The sequence below is a fragment of the Capricornis sumatraensis genome, chromosome 19, assembly GCF_032405125.1.
Source record: "Capricornis sumatraensis isolate serow.1 chromosome 19, serow.2, whole genome shotgun sequence".
Classification (NCBI taxonomy): Eukaryota; Metazoa; Chordata; class Mammalia; order Artiodactyla; family Bovidae; genus Capricornis; species Capricornis sumatraensis.
Window position 1 is genome coordinate 39244407 of NC_091087.1, and position 19941 is coordinate 39264347.

Consider the following 19941-nt stretch of genomic DNA (forward strand, 5'->3'; position numbering starts at 1 on the left):
GGCCAGGAGAAAGTGGCATTATAACGTAGCATAGTGGATAAGAGAGTGGATACTGCATTAGACTCTCTAATTTTGTTCCCTGATTCCATTATTTACTGTTGGGTGACTCTGGCCTAGTTGAATTAGTTTTCTAGAAGACAAAAAATAACAATAGTACTTTTAAGGATACTGTAAAGAACGTATGAGATAATACATGAAAAGCACTTACCACAGGCCTTGGCATATACTAAATTCTCAGTAATTATTTATTATAATCATTATTAAGGTAGAAGATACTTCATTAAAATACTGTGATATACTTTCTGTATATATTTCACCATATTACTAGATATACCGATGTATTTCTTTCAATTCATCCCCATTCTCTAGGTAGCTTACACAACATCTCCCTGGCCACAACTCTTTATGATAAATAGAACACACTGATCTAGGCTCTAGTAACAACTACTTAGATAACTTTGAGCAAGTCATTTTACCTTAAAGAGACACACCATTTGTTGTGAGATTTAAATTATTAATATAGGTAAGTACCTAACAAAGTGTTTAGTACGACGTAAAGTGTTCAGTAAATGACTGAAGATAAAGCAGTTTCTGTCTCAAGAACACTGAGGAGAGAAGTAAATATTTCTAATAATTAACTTAACTCACAATGGTAACTTTATTTCTACAAGAAACTGTATGTACGCAGGGGAAAAAAACCTTTTTAAAGTAGTACCACCAAAAGGTACCTAATTCTTTTCTTTCTTTCTTTTTTCTTTTTGGAGAGGGGACTGGGAGCTAGAGGAAATGTACTGATTCCAGAAGAGTATATCTGACAGACTGCAGACTTGTAAAGGTATCCAAATAGATTTTAAACAGTCATTACTTTCTGAAATATTATTCATGGATTAATCTACCTCTCACTACTAAGTATAATATATAGCAACTTGTTTAGCTATTAATTATCTGAAAAACCAAAGAATAAAACATAAAGTTTTCTCTTAACCTCAAATTTACTTGAAGTATTTTTTTAAAAATCTGCAGTATATCTGAAAACACAACTGGCACACTAAAATGCAAAAAGATAAAGCTTAAGTATAATTAAACCAGAACTTTTCATTTCATATTTTATAAAAACAAAATCTTCTGGAATATAGTTTTTAAAATTATAAGTTGGTCTTATAAATTAAATATACTAATATTATATAAAACAGTTACTTTATGTGTATATGCAATGTAAGTTATATGTGTAAATAAAACTTGTTGAATGTTTTTAGGGATATAAGAAATACTCCAACATTGTACTAACAAATAATTGAATTTTAAAAAAATCCAATCCTCTAATTTCTGTTTTTAATAACTAGAAAAGAAAATTGGTACTTGTGAGTAAAACTAGTAAATTCAGCTAGTATTTTCCTTTTTAAAATATAAGTTTCCTAAAGACAGGAAACTCTGCACTCCATAAAAGCATCTTGTACAGAGCGGGAGTTTGATAAATACCTATTAAACAAATGAAGCATAAGTTTTAAAATAGTATTCATCATAAATCTGTAAGCTTATAAATATAAAGTATAAACCTACAGCAGCTGAACTGGAAAGACATCTACCTCTCAAGCCTTCTGAAACCTCTCAGACTCCCATGTACTTTGTTTCAAAGTCAAGGATATATTTATGGTGGCCAAAGAACAGATTTTGTAACCCTGCCCTCTATGCCTGCAAATCAAAAGATTATGGCAAGAGGACAAGGCAGACTATCTAAGGAAACTGGGCTTAAAACTAACCTATCAATAATTTATATAACAAAAATGGCAAATTAAGGATATACAATGGTAGCATTAACTTAGTATTTCACTTGCAAAAAGAACAAGAATCACAACTTCTTTTAACAATTAATTTTGGAAGTTTTTCGAGAGTACAATTAAAGCAGATGGGGGCCTCTCTAAATTCTTCACTGAGTCAGTATCTTACTATTACTGTATTTATACGTTTGGCTTTAGTGCCTAGCACATCTAGTAATGACTATACATTTAAAAAATTTTTTAAATTATATATATATGTATATAAAACCAATAAATTTTCTACTATCAATATACAGATTAAACTTATGTATATAGGTTTTAAATTTTCCATTGAACATTAAATCCACCAGAAATTTCAACATTTTAAAAAAGAAAATTCTGAGTAATCAAAAAATGTGTTAATGACTACCAAAAATCCCTTACTACTTTCAGAAAAGATCTACTTTCCTTTAAGCCTTAATAAGTGTTCCAAATTATGAAATGAGTAATTTTTAAACACAAAATAACTGCTGTATTTTCAAATCTGCAAAATAAATATAGAAAAAGTAACCACAGAAGTCTATTAAAAAATATACAATATTACTCATATATTTTCCCCCAAAATCCAGCTAAGGAGTCACCTCATTCAGAGAACTTTCCCTGACATTCCCCTCTCAGCAACAGAGCTAATTATTCCTTATTCTGTGATACTGCTATAGCCTATACAGGTTTCTATTACATTTTTATACTGCGTTCTATTATTTACCATTAAGGCAAAGATCATTATCTATTTATTTCTGAATTACTAATGCATAATATTTATTCAAAAGTAACACAATTTTCAAAATGATTATTTGTATAAAATGGTCCCACTGCAGAAATAAAAACAGCAATAAAGCTGAAGAGATGGCACAGATTAAAAATTCAAATATCCTATTTCATTTATTCATCTAAGAATATTAATTGATGGACAACTTTAACTTTTAAATGGTAATAATGAAACTCTGTACTGTCCCTTTGATAGGAAAAGCTAAATTTTCTCTAATAGTAACATTCTGTATTTTAAAACATAAGTTAGCTTGGCACTCAAGATTAAAATAAGACCCTGAACACAAATTGAACAGAGACTGGGTGAATATGGGACTGTTTGCTAGCATGAAGTAACCAATAAACTTGAAAGCTGTATTGATATTTTAATCTTCTAAAATTACCATGAGATAAAGGAGCATAAAATATTAATAACATCCCTAATTTTTAACATAACAACAAAGCTCTTCATGATCAAGTCTATAACTCTACATGCTGTACTCGCTCGTATCTCCTTCTCTGCATGGAAAGCCTGTTTCCACCATTTGCAACTATCTCATTACTCAAATCTTGGTTAAGGCATCATCTCCTCCAGAAAGCTTTTTCTTGACTTTCTCATGTCTCAATTTGAGTAATGTGTTCTCCTTTGTGCTTCCAAAACGCTTTTACTGATACACTTATCCTAATGGGTTAAGATTTATTTACATATACGTCTCTGCATTGTGATCAAAGACGTATCTTTTTCATGTCCTTAAGCAAAGCTAATGGCAACCCACTCCAGTATTCTTGCCTGGAAAAGCCCATACACGGAGGAGCCTGGCGGGCTACAGTCCACCGGGTCGCAAAGAGTTAACACAACTAAGTGACTAACACACACACAAGCAAAGCTTAGCATGTGAGTAACAGCAATAATTCAATATATGATCACTGAATGAATAAATAAATAAATATTAGTTATAATAAAGTATGTGTCTGCATTCATACTTGATCTTGAGGAAGATCTAAAATAGTTAAAAAACATCACTCATGTTTATGCGTTAACCTTTCTTCCCATTCTGAAAATGGTAGTTGACTTACGGTATGCTACAGAGGTTTAAGTACCTGATGATACTGCCCAATATACGACAGGTGCTCCCTGTTATAAGCATTAAAATTGCCCAGTTCCTTAAGGCTATACACACAGGTTCAAACACAATCCATTTTTAATAGATGAAAGGAACATATTCTTTCCCAACCTAATTAGAAAAGAATAGATAGTAATCTGTCCAGAGCAATTTAGCTCTTCATCTGGTTGAGACTAGAGATTCAAATTGACAAAGACACTGATAACGTTATCTGAAGAAGTACACACTGCCTTTGCTATCAGACTTCCTGATTCCAAGCCATGCTGGACTAAACCATACACCCTTGGGAACAGAGTCTAGGACTGACTTCTTTTTCTATGTCGAAGGGCCTAGGAAATGGACAGTGCTCACAAATGCCTGCTGAATAAAATTCTACCTGAACAGCTTCATCACGTGCTTGCTTTTCTTCCTGTCTTCTCTGACGCTCTTCCTGTAACTCATTAAGCCTCTGCTCATATTCCTTCAATTTTGATAAAACATCATGGCGTTTGTTCTGGGCTTCAAGGGTATTTATAAAGGCAATTTCGTTTACCTTCAACAACAACAACAAAAACCACAGAAAGTAAGTTTCAAATTAGGCTCATTCTAAGGCACATCAGATACATCAGATTCTTTACACATCATGTTAAGAAATTTAACAGTCTTTATTTAATAATATAAACCAGTTGTATAAGGCACAGAACAAAAATGAATGACTTCCAGTCTTTTATTTCAATATTTATTCCCCAAACGGATAATAATCCAGTGTATATAACAAATCCATAGGCCATAACAAGAAGTGAAATAGAGTAAACAAAGGCCTGCCATTGAAATTTTTTATTGAAATACAATTGATTTACAATGTTGTTAGCTTCTGGTATACAGCAAAGTGATTCAGTTATACACATATATTTGTATTAATTCCCTGTGTGATACAATATGACCTTGTTATTCATCCATTCTATATACAATAGTTTGCATCTACTATAGGGCTAATAGTTATTATGGGGCTAATAGTTAGCCCCAAATTCCCAATCCAGGCCTCCCCTGTGCCCTCTCCTCTTGGCAACCACAAGTGTATTCTCCATGTCCGTGAGGCTATTTCTGTTCTGTAGACAGGTTCCTTTGTGTCACATTTTAGATTCCACATACAAGTGACATCATATAGCATTTGTCTTTTTCTGACTTACTTCACTGTACATGACAGTCTCTAGGTCCAACCACATTTCCACAAATGACCCGGTGTTGTTCCTTTTTGTAGCTGAGTAATATTCCATTGACTCTATGTACCACATCTTCTCTATCCATTCATCAGCAGATGGAAATTAAGGTTACTTCCATGTCCTGGGTATTGGAAATAGTGCTGCAAAGAACATCGGGGTGCATGTATCTTTTTGAATTATGGTTTTCTCAGGGTGTATGTCCAGTAGTGGTATTGCTGAGTCATATGATAGTTCTACCTTTAGATTTTTCAGGAACCTCCATACTGTTCTCCATCATGGCTGTATCAATTTACACTCCCACCAATAGTTGAAAATGGTTCCTTTTTCTTCACCCCCTCTCCATCATTATTTAAAGCATTTTTGATTATGGCCAAGCTGATCCATGTGAAGTAATACATCACTGTAGCTTTGATCTTCATTTCTCTAATAATTAGTGATGCTGGACATCATTTCATGTCCTTTTTGGCCATTTGTATGTCTTCTTTGGTGAAATGTCTATTTAGGTCTTATGCCCATTTTTTGAGTGGGTTGTTTGTTTTTATATTTTTTGGTATTGAGCGGCATGAGCTGTTTGTATATTCTAGAGATTAATTCCTTGTCAACTGCTTTGTTTGGAAATATTTTTTCCGATTCTGAGAGTTGACTTTACATCTTGTTTATGGTTTCCTCTGCGGTGCAAAAGCTTTTAAATTTAATTAGGTTCTTTTCTTTATTTTTGTTTTTATTTTCACTACTCAAGGAGGTGGGTCAAAAAGATGAGTATTCTTATTTTCCTCTAAGAGTTTTATAGTGTCCAGTCTTACACTTAGGTCTTTAATCCACTTTGACTTTGCTTTTGTGCATGGTGTTAGGGAGTATTCTAATTTCATTCTTTTGCATGCAGCTGTCCAGTTTTCCCAGCACTATGTATTAAAAAGATTGTCTTTTCTCTATTGTATATCTTGCCTCTGCCATAGATTAGGTGACCATAAGTGCACGGCTTTATCTTTGGTCTTTCTACCCTGTTCCATTGATCTACATTTCTGGTTTTGTGCCAGCACCATACTGTCTTAGTTACTATACAAGTCAATTTTCTTCAACATACACCAAATAAGTTATAATTAGGTACAAAGTACTGACTACATATACTTCATCCTCAACTTTACATATATTGATTCTTAACAGTCAAGTTTAGCTAGAGAGTACAGTTTTTATGAATAAAGTATAGCTAATGATAGTAAAGTAATGCTCAAAATTCTCCAAGCCAGGCTTCAGGAATACATGAACCATGAACTTCCAGATGTTCAAGCTGGTTTTAGAAAAGGCAGAGGAACCAGAGATCAAATTGCCAACATCTGCTGGATCATGGAAAACGCAAGAGAGTTCCAGAAAAACATCTATTTCTGCATTATTGACTATGCCAAAGCTTTGACTGTGTGGATCACAATAAACTGTGGAAAATTCTTCAAGAGATGGGCATACCAGACCACCTGACCTGCCTCTTAAGAAACCTATATGCAGGTCAGGAAGCAACAGTTATAAGTGGGCATGGAACAACAGACTGGTTCCAAATAGGAAAAGGAGTACATCAAGGCTGTATATTGTCACCCTGCTTATTTAACTTCTATGCAGTGTACATCATGAGAAATGCTGGGCTGGAAGAAGCACAAGCTGGAATCAAGATTGCCAGGAGAAATATCATTATATGCAGATGACACTACCCTTATGGCAGAAAGTGAAGAGGAACTAAAGAGCCTCTTGATGAAAGTGAGAGAGGAGAGTGAAAAGGCTGGCTTAAAGTTCAACATTCAGAAAACTAAGATCATGACATCCGGTCCCATCACTTTATGGGAAATAGATGGGGAAACAGTGGAAACAGTGTCAGACTTTATTTTGGGGGGCTCCAAAATCACTGCAGATGGTGATTGCAGCCATGAAATTAAAAGACACTTACTCCTTGGAAGGAAAGTTATGACCAACCTAGACAGCATATCCAAAAGCAGAGACATTACTTTGCCGACTAAGGTCCATGTAGTCAAGGCTATGGTTTTTCCAGTGGTCATGTATGGATGTGAGAGTTGGACTGTGAAGAAAGCTGAGCGCCGAAAAATTGATGCTTTTGAACTATGGTGTTGGAGAAGACTCTTGAGAGTCCCTTGGACTGCAAGGAGATCCAACCAGTCCATTCTAAAGGAGATCAGTCCTGGGTATTCTTTGGAAGGAAGCTGAAACTCCAATACTTCGGCCAGCTCATGCGAAGAGCTGACTCACTGGCAAAGACTCTGATGCTGGGAGGGATTGGGGGCAGGAGGAGAAGGGGACGACAGAGGATGAGATGGCTGGATGGCAAAACCGACTCGATGGATGTGAGTTTGAGTGAACTCTGGGAGTTGGTGATGAACAGGGAGGCCTGGCGTGCTGCAATTCATGTGGTCGCAAAGAGTCGGACATGACTGAGCGACTGAGCTGAATGATAAAAAACTGGAAAATGTCAGTTGGGATCAAATTCCTCCTTCTTGAAAGCCATAAGGATGGCATGCTATTGTGAAAAAGGCAGAGTGAAAGAGGGAATTAAACACTGGAGCTGCTCTCTCTGACAGAAGTACAGACTCCAGGAATCCATGCTAAATGTAATAAAACCTATCACTAGATATGTTTCAAACTAAAGCAAGTGTCAAACTCACATGTGAATGAAGTTCTAAAAAAGATTTCCCAATCTCCATGCCATATAGCCACTTTCATAAGTAAATTAACAACATAATCATTTCTCAAACTAGACTGAAAGTATAAGACAAACAGGCATGCTCAAGGAAAATTAATCATACTATATCAAGGGTCACATGTTAAGCATAATCAGGATGAAAGAAAAATAAATGGGATCTTAATGCTCCAAACAAAATACATAAAATAAAATTCAGAGGGAAGAATGTGCAAAAATAGAGTAAAAAAATCCAATCTGTAATGCTGGTCAAATGGTTGAAAGTTTTAGTTACACAAGTTGAATATGTTTGGCCATGTAACATACAGCATAGTGATTACAGTTAACAATATTATAACATATACTTGGAATTTGATTAGAAGATAGATCTGAAATCGTAACACACAAACATACAGTAACTAACAAGTAACAGATGTTTTAATTAGCTGGATTGTAGTGACTATATCAAAATATATATGTCTATCATGGGGAGGGAGGTGGGAGGGGGGTTCATGTTTGGGAACACATGTAAGAATTAAAGATTTTAAAATTAAAAAAAAAAGATTTAAAAAAAATTTAACTATGAAAAAAATATATCAAGTTGTATACCTTAATATATAGAATTTTGATAGTCAATGATATCTCAATAAAACCATAAGTAAGTAAATAAATAAGACATTTCCTGAAAATTACTGGAATAAAACAACCAAAGAAAAAGCAGAAAATTTCTTAGGCAAATTCTGCAATGTAAGAGAAGTCAACATGCACTTGGATTTAAAGGTGCAAAACAAATGATAAAATGATATAACAATAAAATAAAGGAAGACAAGAAAGTTAAGGAAACTTAGGAAAAGGTAACATGATCATAGAATTAACTCAGTTAATTAAGCATGAAAACAGAACAAAGATGGTAAAAAATCAAATCACTAATGGAGGAAAGGCTTGTTACAATCACAGTTACTATGAACTTTAAAAATATAAAATTTAAGTATAAGTAATAACTTTTGAACATGGAGAACAAGTAAAGATGACCTAATATAAAAATAATTTCTATATTAAGAAAGTCCAAAGAAAATATTCCAATATATTGGGTTGGGCAAAGGGTTCATTCAGTTTTTTCATAAGATGGCTCTAGTAGTGTTTAGTTGTCTTTAACTTCATTTGAAACAATTTTGTTAGATTATATAGTGACAGGTGTCATATCAACGTGTATTTGAAAAAAAACAAAATTGATGAATTTTTACAGAGACATTTTAATGTTGAAGATGGAAGAAAAAAGCAACATATTCAGCATATTATTATTATTATTTCAAGAAAGGTAAAAAGGCAACTGAACCACAAAAAATGATTTGTGCAGTGTATGGAAAAAGTGATGTGACTAAACAAATAGGAAGAAGGAGCCACTCTTTGATATATGTGGAACCAAATTTCCTGATCATAAGAAATCATGTGGAAGATTACTACAAACAAAAAAGCTCCTCAGAGGTCACTCTAGCATTACTGAAAAAAACCTGCAAAGCCTGGAAATCTCTCTTCTTAACAACTCAGATGACTGTTATAATCAGACAAGACTGGGAAATACTGGCATGTGGAAAAAACCAAAGGTTGGAGGAGGTTTTGTTTCATAGATTAAAATGTCTGGGGATGAAAATAACTGATAATGTTCCACACAAACTGTTAAGATATTTATGTAATTACACTAAGAACAATTCATTCATAAAACATTTAAATGAATGAGAGAACAAAAAAAAACCCCTGGTTTTGTATATGTAATACATTTCAAAATAGGATTTCAGAGATTATCGAAGAAAAACCAACAGGGCATATTGGTAGTAGGGTTTTAAAGAAGTACTTCATATTAGCAAAAATTTTAGTATACACTCATCTTAGTTAACTGGGATTATTAAGAATTTTTTAAACTGCAAATGGCAGCTGATATCTTTATGTAAACACAACCAGCAGTTGATCATTTATCCTGATGGAAACTACTTAAAACTATAGCTTGGGTTATTATGTTTACAGGAGTCACTTTGGTTTGCTGCATGCTAAGTCGTTTCAGTCATGTCTGACTCTTTGAGACTCTGGACTGTAGCCCACCAGGCTCCTCTGTCCATAGGATTCTCCAGGCAAGAATACTAGAGTGAGTTGCCATGCCCTCCTTCAGAGGATCTTCCTGACCTCTGGCTTAATGAGATTATGATGAAAAGAAATATATTAAGCAATTAGACAAATCAAAATTCATACAAGTCATATGAAAAAAGACCACAAAATGAGAATACTAAACCAATAATAAGAACAGTGGTAAAAGCATGAGCTTTTGAACCACAAACACCAGGATTTTAATTCTGGCTGTGACCATCAACAATCTGCTTTCAGATTGCTCCTCTAAAATATAAAAACAATACATCGTTCGGAACGTCCACTTCCAGCTATAATGGAGTAAAAGGGTCCAGATGTACCTTTCTACCTTAAACAACTAAAAAATTAGATGAAATATATAAATTACATGAATAATGTAATACACCAAATAGCAAAAGAACAAAGGAGAAATCCACATTATTCTTGCAACAGATGCAGAAAAAGTGCTTGACAAAATACAGAATCCTTCATGATGAAAGCACTCAACAAACTAGGAAAATCAAAACCCCTCATAAATACTGATCCAACAATTCTTAAAATTTGAGCAAACCAAGCTCTCCAAAATATAAAAATGTTTTTATATCATGACCATGTGAGGTTTATCCTAGAACTATACATTTTGGCATTTGAAAATCAAATACTGAAACTCACCATTTAAAAATCTTACAGAAACATAACATTATCTCAATAAATGCAGAAATAGCAAGTAGCCAAATTCAAACTTCATGGTAAAAAAACTTAGTAACTAGACATAGAAAGGAAGTTTCTCAATCTAATAAAGAACATCTCTGAAAGATCCACAGCTAATATTATACTTAATGGTGAAAGACTGAATGCTTTCTTCCTAAAACTGGGAACATGGCAATGATGTCAGCTGTCATCACTAGTCAATATTGTCCTAAAATAGCAAAAATATTTTAGAAGAAAATACAACTTAAGGATTTATACTTCCTGACTGCATGACTTATAAAGGTAGAGTAATAAAGTGTTATTGGTCTAAAAATAGGCATAAAGATAAATGTAACAGAACAGAAAATCATAAACAAACCCACACATATATGGCCAACTGCTTTTCAACAAGTATCCAAGGCAATTCATTATATAAAAGATGGCCTCTTTGACAATGATAATGGAACATTTGATACCCATCTAAAAAAAATGAACCCCAACTTTACTTCACGCCATATACAAAATTTAACTCAAAATGGAACAGATGTCATCATAAAATTTAAAACGTCTAGAGAAAACTTAAGGGAAAATCTTAGTGATCTTAAATTTACATAATGATTTTTTTTAAAGGGCATAAAAAACACAAAGTATAGAAAAAAAGTCAATATATTGGACCTTTCCAATTTTTAAAGCTTCAAAAGACACTTCTAAGAAAATAAAAAGGTCATCCATAGACTGAGAAAAAAACATTTGCAAAACATAGATGTTAATACCTAAAATATACAAAATCTTTTAAGAAATCCTGCTATTTGCTACAACATGGATGAACATGGAGGGTACTATACTAAAGTGAAATAAGCCAGATAGAGAAAGAAAAATACTGTATTGTACCAGTTATATTTGGAATATAAAAGAAAAAGTCAAACTCATCAAAACAGATTTTTCTTTCTGTAGCTGATTTCCAGTTTGCTAACCACTGTGGGGAGCAAAAATGCTTGATAGAATTTCCATCTTCTTATATTTGTGATGACTTGTTTTATGGTCTAGTATGTGATCTATCCTGGAGAACATTCCATGTGCACTTGAAGAGAATGTGTATTCTGCTGTTTTTGAATATGATGTCCTGTATATATCTATTAAGTCCAACTAGTCTACAGGATCAAAAAGTATCCTTGTTTTACTGAATTTCTATTTAGATATGGAACAACCTGAAAGGCTCATCAACCGATGAATGAATAAAGAAGATGTGTGGGGTGTGCATGTGTACAATGGAGTATTACTCAACCATAAAAAGAATGAAATTCTGCCATTTACAGTACCATGGATGAACCTAAAGAATATTATGTTCAGTGGAATAAGTCAAAGAAAGACAAATACTATATGATATCACTCCTATGAGGTATCTAAAAATAATACAAATGAATATATATGCAAAACAGAAACAGATATAGAAAACAAACAAGTGGTAACCAAAAAGAAGGGGGGAAGGGGCAAATTGGGGGTACAGAATAATACAAATTACTATGCATAAAATAGATGAGCAAAAATTATATATTGCTATTGTAGGGAATCACAGTCATTATCATGCAATGACTAACAATGGAGTAATATCTGTAAAAACACTTAATCACTATATTGCATACATGAAACTAATATAATATTCTAAATCAACTATACTTCAATTTGAATGTGGAGATCCAGAGAATAGCAAAGAGAGATAAGAAAACCTTCTTCAGCGATCAATGCAAAGACATAGAGAAAAACAACAGAATGGGAAAGACTAGAGATCTCTTCAAGAAAATTAAACATACCAAGGGAACATTTCATGCAAAGATGGGCTCAATAAAAGAAATGGTATGAACCTAACAGAAGCAGAAGATATTAAGGAGAGGTGGCAAGAATACAAGAAAGAAGAACTGTACAAAAAAGATCTTCATGACCAAGATAATCACGAGGGTGTGAACACTCACCTAAAGCCAGATATCCTGGAATGTGAAGTCAAGTGGGCCTTAGGAAGCATCACTATGAACAAAGCTAGTGGAGGTGATGGAATTCCAGTCGAGCTATTTTAAATCCTAAAAGATGATGCTGTGAAAGTGCTATACTCAATATGCCAGCAAATTTGGAAAACTCAGCAGTGGCCACAGGACTGGAAAAGGTCAGTTTTCATTTCAATCCCAAAGAAAGGCAATGCCAAAGGATGCTCAAACTACCGCACAACTGCACTCATCTCACACACTAGTAGAGTAATGCTCAAAATTCTCCAAGCCAGGCTTCAACAGTATGTGAACTGTGAACTTCCAGATCTTCAAGCTGGTTTTAGAAAAAGCAGAGGAACCAGAGATCAAACTGCCAACATCTGCTGGATCATGGAGAACGCAAGAGAGTTCCAGAAAAACATCTATTTCTGCTTCATTGACTATGCCAAAGCCTTTGACTGTGTGGATCACAATAAACTGTGGAAAATTCTTCAAGAGATGGGAATACCAGACCACCTGACCTACCTCTTGAGAAACCTATATGCAGGTCAGGAAGCAACAGTTATAAGTGGACATGGAACAACAGACTGGTTGTTAGCAATAGGAGTACGTCAATGCCTGGAGAATCCCAGGGACGGGGGAGCCTGGTGGGCTGCTGTCTATGGGGTCACACAGAGTCGGACATGACTGACGTGACTTAGCAGCAGCAGCAAGGCTGTATATTGTCACCCTGCTTATTTAACTTATATGCAGAGTGCATCATGAGAAACACTGGGCTGGAAGAAGTACAAGCTGGAATCAAGATTGCCGGGAGAAATATCAATAACCTCAGATATGCAGATGATACCACCCTTATGGCACAAAGTGAAGAACTAAAGAGCCTCTTGATAAAAGTTAAAGAGGAGAGTGAAACAGTTGGCTTAAAGCTCAACATTCAGAAAACTAAATCATGGCATCCGGTCCCATCACTTCATGGGAAATAGATGGGGAAACAGTGTCAGACTTTATTTTTTGGGGCTCCAAAATCACTGCAGATGGTGATTTCAGCCATGAAGTTAAGACACTTACTCCTTGGAAGGAAAGTTATGCCCAACCTAGTGAAAGTGAAATGAAGTCGCTCAGTCGTGTCTGACTCTTTGCAACCTCATGGATACCAGGTTCCTCCACCCATGGGATTTTCTAGGCAAGAGTACTGGAGTGGGTTGCCATTTACTTCTCCAGGGAATCTTCCCAACCCAGGGATCAAACCCAGGTCTCCTGCATTGTAGACAGATGCTTTACTGTCTGAGCACCAGCCTAGAGAGCATATTAAAAAGCAGAGACATTACTTTGTCAACAAAGGTCCGCCTAGTCAAAGCTGTGGTTTTTCCTTTAGTCATGTATGGCTGTGAGAGTTGGACTACAAAGAAAGCTAAGCGCCAAAGAATTGATGTTTTGAACTGTGGTATTGGAGAAGACTCTTGAGAGTCCCTTGGACTGCAAGGAGATCCAACCAGTCCATCCTAAAGGAGATCAGTCCTGGGTGTTCACTGGAAGGAATGATGTTGAAGCTGAAACTCCAATACTTTGGCCACCTGATGTGAAGAGCTGACTCATTTGAAAAGACCCTGATGCTGCAAAAGATTGAGGGCAGGAGAAGGGGACAACAGAGGATGAGATGGTTGGATGGCATCACCAACTCAATGGACATGAGTTTGGGTACACTCCAGGAGCGGGTGATAAACAGAGAGGCCTGGCGTCCTGTGGTTTACGGGGTCACAAAGAGTCCGACACGACAGAGCAACTGAACTGAATTGAACTGATACTTCAATTAAAAACAAAAAAAACTCAAAGAAAGAGAGAGAGAAAAGTATTTGCCAGGGACCGGAAGGAGACAGACAGCAATAGGAAGAGACTGGTAAAAGGATACAAACTTTCAGTTATACAGTGAATAAGACATGAGCATCTAACATATAATACGGTAACTATAGTTGATACCACTGTATTGTATAATTAAAATATGATACGGGAAAACTTAAATGTTCACACACACACAAGATAAATATGTGAGGTGATAAATATGTTAATTAACTCAATCAGGGGAATCCTCTCACAATGTATATGTATATCAAATCATCATGTATCTATTTCATTTGTTAATTATACCTCAAAAAAGCTAAAAAAGACACCTGTTTGACTAACAATAAGACAATCTAACTTTCAAAAATCAACAGATATCTGAATAAACACTGTACCAAATAAGAGCTTCAGACAGAAAAAAAAAACACATAAAAAATGTTCAAAAAGCAAATTAAAACCACATGAGAACTATATATACAGACTAATATGAAATGGTTATAATTACAATGTGTAACCATGTCAAGTATTGGTGAGAATGTGGCTAACTAGAACACTCTTGTATGTACTACTGGTAAAAGTATATAAACTGTTTCTTTAAAAGTTAAACGTCTCATAGGGTTCCACCAATCCACTCTTGGGTATTCACCAGAAAAAATAAAAGCACACATCTGCACAACGGCTTGTACATGAATTTATACAGCAGCTATATCTATAATAGCCAAAAACTGTAATGAAAACAAATGGCTATCAACAAGTGACTGGAGTAACAAACTATCGTATTTCTACACAATGATATACTTCTCAGCAACACAACAGAAATTATATACACAACAACATGGATAAAATTCACACTAACTATGCTGAGTGAAAGATGCCAGAGGAAAGAGTACCTACTCTATGATTCCATTCATATAAAATTCTGGAAAATGCTAACATGCATAGTGACAAAAAGCAGATCAGCAATTGCACGGTAAAAAAGTTGGATGAAGGAATGAATTACAAAGGTATGAAGAAACTTTTGAGGGTGATGGAACTGTTTATTATTTTCATTGTACTGATCATTTCAGGAATACATATGTCAAAACTCATCAAACTGATGCTTCACTTATGTGTTATTTATTATCTGTAAATTATACTTCAATAAAGCTACAAAAATCTCATAGAATTATTTTAAGAATAAAATATTGTACAGAATAAATTTCAAATGAGCCTATAAAAATGCTGTTATTCCGGTACCAAATAAACACTTGATAAATATTAACTTCTCATGTAACAATTAAAAGTACCTGAGTAACTAATTCAATGTTCAAAACACCTAAGACATACCTTAGCTTCTTCTTCTTGTGCTTTCTTAACAATTGCTTGTAATTGCACCTCTCGTTTGAATTCAGCATGAAGTAATTTCTCTTCCATCATCCTACGTCGTTGGTCTAATAACCCTTCTTTCCACTTCCGGACTTCTTTCTCCTATACGCAATGAATTATCACATCATTAATTTCAGCATACACAGTCATTTGACAAGAAGTGCAAACAGGTAAACAGCTTAGGAATTACAAAGTGAAGAACCAGGAAAGATCTAAAGATCATGACTAATTATTAAGAACACAGACTGTAAAGCCTGACAGTTCATAATCTACCAGTCACTTGCTAGATATGTAAACTGGGCAACTTTTTTAGCCTACATCTCACTTTCTTCATCTATAAACAGAATAGTAGTAGTATCTAACTCATAGGTTTTAAAGACTGAGTCAGTCAATATATGTAAAACTTTTAGAATAGTACATTAGACATTGCTCAAGAGAAATATTTGCTGTTATTATTATATTGCACTATGAGCACACTTAAAAATAGTATTTCTTATCCTTATAAACGTTGTCTCTATAACTCAAATTCAAGACAAATGAGTAACCTAGAAATTGAAAAATGGTAAGAAGTTCGAAAAGTCACAATTATCTGCATAAGAACATTCCCTGAAGGAACACACAGAGTTTTCCTTATAGAAGAATAAAGATAATTATGATAGCTGCATTTAATTCCTTTAAAACAATATCAAAGAGGAGAAGTAAAAGACTTGTCCTGTGCTTCAACATTTTAGAGCCAGCACCAAAAAGAAAAAAGAAAATCAATGCTGACTTAACACGAATGGGAGGAAAACTAACATTTAAGTTGAATTTTAGCTACATAATGGGTTTAACCACCTTAAAAAGTATGATGCAGAAAGAGCACTGAAATAGGAGCTAAAAACAGGTCCTTAAGGCCCCATCTCTGCAAATAATTGGTCCTGTGACACTGGAGACAGCCCTTAGTCTCTCCTAGATTCAGTTTCCACATCTATAAAACGGGGTTCAGGATCTGTTCAACTCTGTGTGCCTCACAGAAGTACTGTTGTGATCCTATGAGACCATATATGTCAGAACAGTAATGAAACAATAACCACTGTACAAATGGAAGGTGAGATTTATCATTTGAATTAATTGAAGTAATACTGACATTGATGGGAAAATTAAGAACTTCTAATGTCTTGTACAATTTCAAGGATTTATTATTGTGTTTGCATGAATTATCTGGAGATTATATTGTATAGTGAGAAAATAAACTATATAATTTTGTTTGTATTAAAAACACAATAAGAAGGGAAAGTATAATTGTGTTAGAACACTTTTCTGAAGCTTAAAATGAAAAAATATATTAACTCTTGTAGAACCCCATTACAAGGAGACTGTTTTTCATACTTGATTTATCCAAACTAAATGATTAAAATAAAAATAATTAAATTCTTGAAATTCAGGTAAAGAGAAAAATTACAGATTTTCTTCCTTTCCCATCAACTCTTCTACTGTATTAAGAAGAATCTTATGTCACCTCATTTTTACAATCAAACTATTTGATCTAATTATCTCTCCCAATTTTAAAACACACAAAAGGAATGAAAATACTTTTAACCTATGCATATTAGTCCTCCTTTCTAGGACCAAAAGGTAAACAAAAGAGTTTACAGGGGAGGGCTTCCCTCATAGCTCAGTCAGATAAAGAATCTGCCTGCAGTGCAGGAGATCCAGGTTCCATTCCTGGGTTGGGAAGATCCCCTGGAGAAAGAAATGGCAACCCACTCCAGTATTCTTGCCTGGAGAATATCATGGACAGAGGAGCCTGGCAGGCTACAGTCCATGGGGTCGCAAGAGTCGGGCATGACTGAGTGACTAACATACTATAGGGGGCACACGGCTTCTGTTGTGTTCCGTCAAGTATTTGTAGTACACAGACCCCAAGATGGCTCCAAATGATCCCAGTCACCTGGTATTCAGATCTTTGCATATTTCCCTCCCACATTCTATCAGGACTGCGACCAATCTGTTGCTATTCAGTCACTAAATCGTGTTAGACTCTTTGTAACCCCATGCACTGTAGCATGCCAGGCTCCTCTGTCCTCCACTATCTCCCAGAGTTTGCTCAAATTCATGCCTACTAAGTTGGTGACACTATCTAACCATCTCATCCTCTGCTGCCCTCTTCTTTTGCTTTCAATCTTTCCCAACATCAGGGTCTTTTCCAGTAAGTTGGCTCTTTGCATCAGGTGGCCAAAGTACTGGAGCTTCAGCTTCAGCATCAGTCCTTCCAATGAATATTCAGGACTGACTTCCTTTAGGATGGACTGGTTGGATCTCCTTGCTGTCCAAGGGACTCTCAACAGTCTTTTCCAGCACCACAATTCCAAAGCATCAACTCTTGGTGCTCAGCCTTCTTTATGGTCCAAAATCTCACATCCGTATACAACCGCTGGAAAAAATCATAGCTTTGACTAGATGGACCTCTGTCAGCAAAGTGATATCTCTGCTTTTTAATACACTCTCAAGGTTTGTCATAACTTTCCTTCCAAGGAGCAATATAATTCAGCAAAAGTGATAGTACATCACCTCTAAGATCAGGTTATTATAAAAAGACAATGCAGCTTCCATTTTGGCAGCTCACTTACTCATTCTCTCTTTTTCTGTGTCAGATTATTCTGTGGCAATGGTAGCAGCCATGTCATGAGAACATTGGCCTATGGAAAGACCCACACGGCAAGAAATGGAGGTCCACAACTAACCACTAAAGAGGACTCCAGGCCTGCCAACAGCCAAATGAGGGATCTGAAAGTGGGATCAAAAGAGGGATCTTTCAGCTCCAAATGACTGCTGCCCGAGCCAACACACTGACTGCAACCTCACGAGAGACTCTGAACAAACAAAAAATCACAACATAAGCCACTTCCAGTTTCCATGCCCAAGAAATTATGAGAAAATAAATGTGTGTTGTTTTAAACTGCTGAGTCTTGAGGTCCTTTGTTATAGAGCACACAAAACTAACACAGTACTCACATCTAACATGTATAATGAACAATAAGAATGACCATATATATATGGAACAACAGTCACCCAAGTACCATGCTACAGTTTTACATACTTGCTACATTCATCAACACAGCTGGTTAACAGTTATAAATGCCATTTTATGGATAAAGAAATTAAAAGGCAATATTGTTAAGTTATTTGCCAAGGGCACCCACCACGTGCTATCATGTAGTTAAAATCAAGATTTCACCAGACTGGCTATCTCTAGATTCCATGTTCTTTCCACTACATCACACTGACCAAAAGTTACACTGCTCTAAATTGTCCAACACTGCAGGCAGATTCTTTGCTGTCTGAGACACAAGGGAAGCCCCATGAATTTACTTAGCGCCCTGCTTATTCAAATTTCACCATCTCAGGTTCGAAACTGTTGTACCGATTCATCGAACACTTTGCACAAAACTGACTAAGGAAACCCCCAATGAAAATGGCAAAAGAAAAAGTGCAGCTTTAATAATTCATGCAAACTGCAAAACATCAATTTACTAGCTTTTTTAGGAATGACAAATTCTTATTTCTTTTTTAAGAAAGGTACAGGTAATTTTCAGTAGCTAGAAATGCTTTTAATTTCTAGTGAATTTATTTTTACTGTTCTTTTAGCTTCTCTGAAACCAGAAAAAAGTCAATATGAAAATAAGCCCAGCAATTTAAGGCAATCATGGTTCTCTAAAAATTAAAAACTCACCCTTTCTAACAGTTTCTGAAGCTTTAATGTTTTCTGTTCACGTAACTTTTCCCTTAGCTGCTGTGCTTTCATTTGTTTTTCTTCATGTTTCTTCTTAGATTCTGCAATTGTTCTATTAATACAAACAAATGGACAAGAGACACAAATGTTTACATGATAAAGCCAAAAATATCTTCTTTGGTCTTCAAAGTTCTTAAAATAAATATAAACAATACACAAAACTAATTTGGCCTAACATTTCAGGAAAACATTGTCACTTTTCAAAAGATCTGCAACTGTTCTGAATAATGTACCTTAAAATAGTATCAGTATGTAACGACTCCATTTAATAATTAAGAATGGCTAGCTCCCTTCCTGGAGAAGGAAGTGGCAACCCACTCCAGCATTCTTGCCTGGAGAATCCCAGGGACGGGGAGCCTGGTGGGCTGCCGTCTATGGGGTCACACAGAGTCGGACACGACTGAAGCGACTTAGCAGCAGCAGCAGCAGCAGCTCCCTTCCTGTGAAACATTTCAAATTAATTTTCAAAGGCCAGACCTTTTACGAGATGGTGAGGAAAGTTTTTCATGCATGTGAATTCCATGTCCTGGAGGCCTAGCAGGTTCTTCCTCTACAATATCCCCCCAGGATGTGTTTTGGCGCCAAGATTCACGAGCTATTTTGAGAAAAAA

The 19941-nt window shown here is 35.3% G+C and overlaps 1 protein-coding gene across 1 annotated transcript in view; it reads right to left on the reverse strand.

The window, feature by feature from the left end:
- Positions 1-19941, reverse strand: part of SCAPER (S-phase cyclin A associated protein in the ER) — a 365239-nt gene that overhangs the window by 261541 nt on the left and 83757 nt on the right. The window contains exons 12-15 of the mRNA XM_068991091.1: positions 19808-19925; positions 19271-19382; positions 15520-15660; positions 4065-4220 (exon numbers count right to left, since the gene is read on the reverse strand). Coding sequence (XP_068847192.1) covers positions 4065-4220; positions 15520-15660; positions 19271-19382; positions 19808-19925 — 527 coding nt within the window. The remainder of the gene's footprint in view (positions 1-4064; positions 4221-15519; positions 15661-19270; positions 19383-19807; positions 19926-19941) is intronic.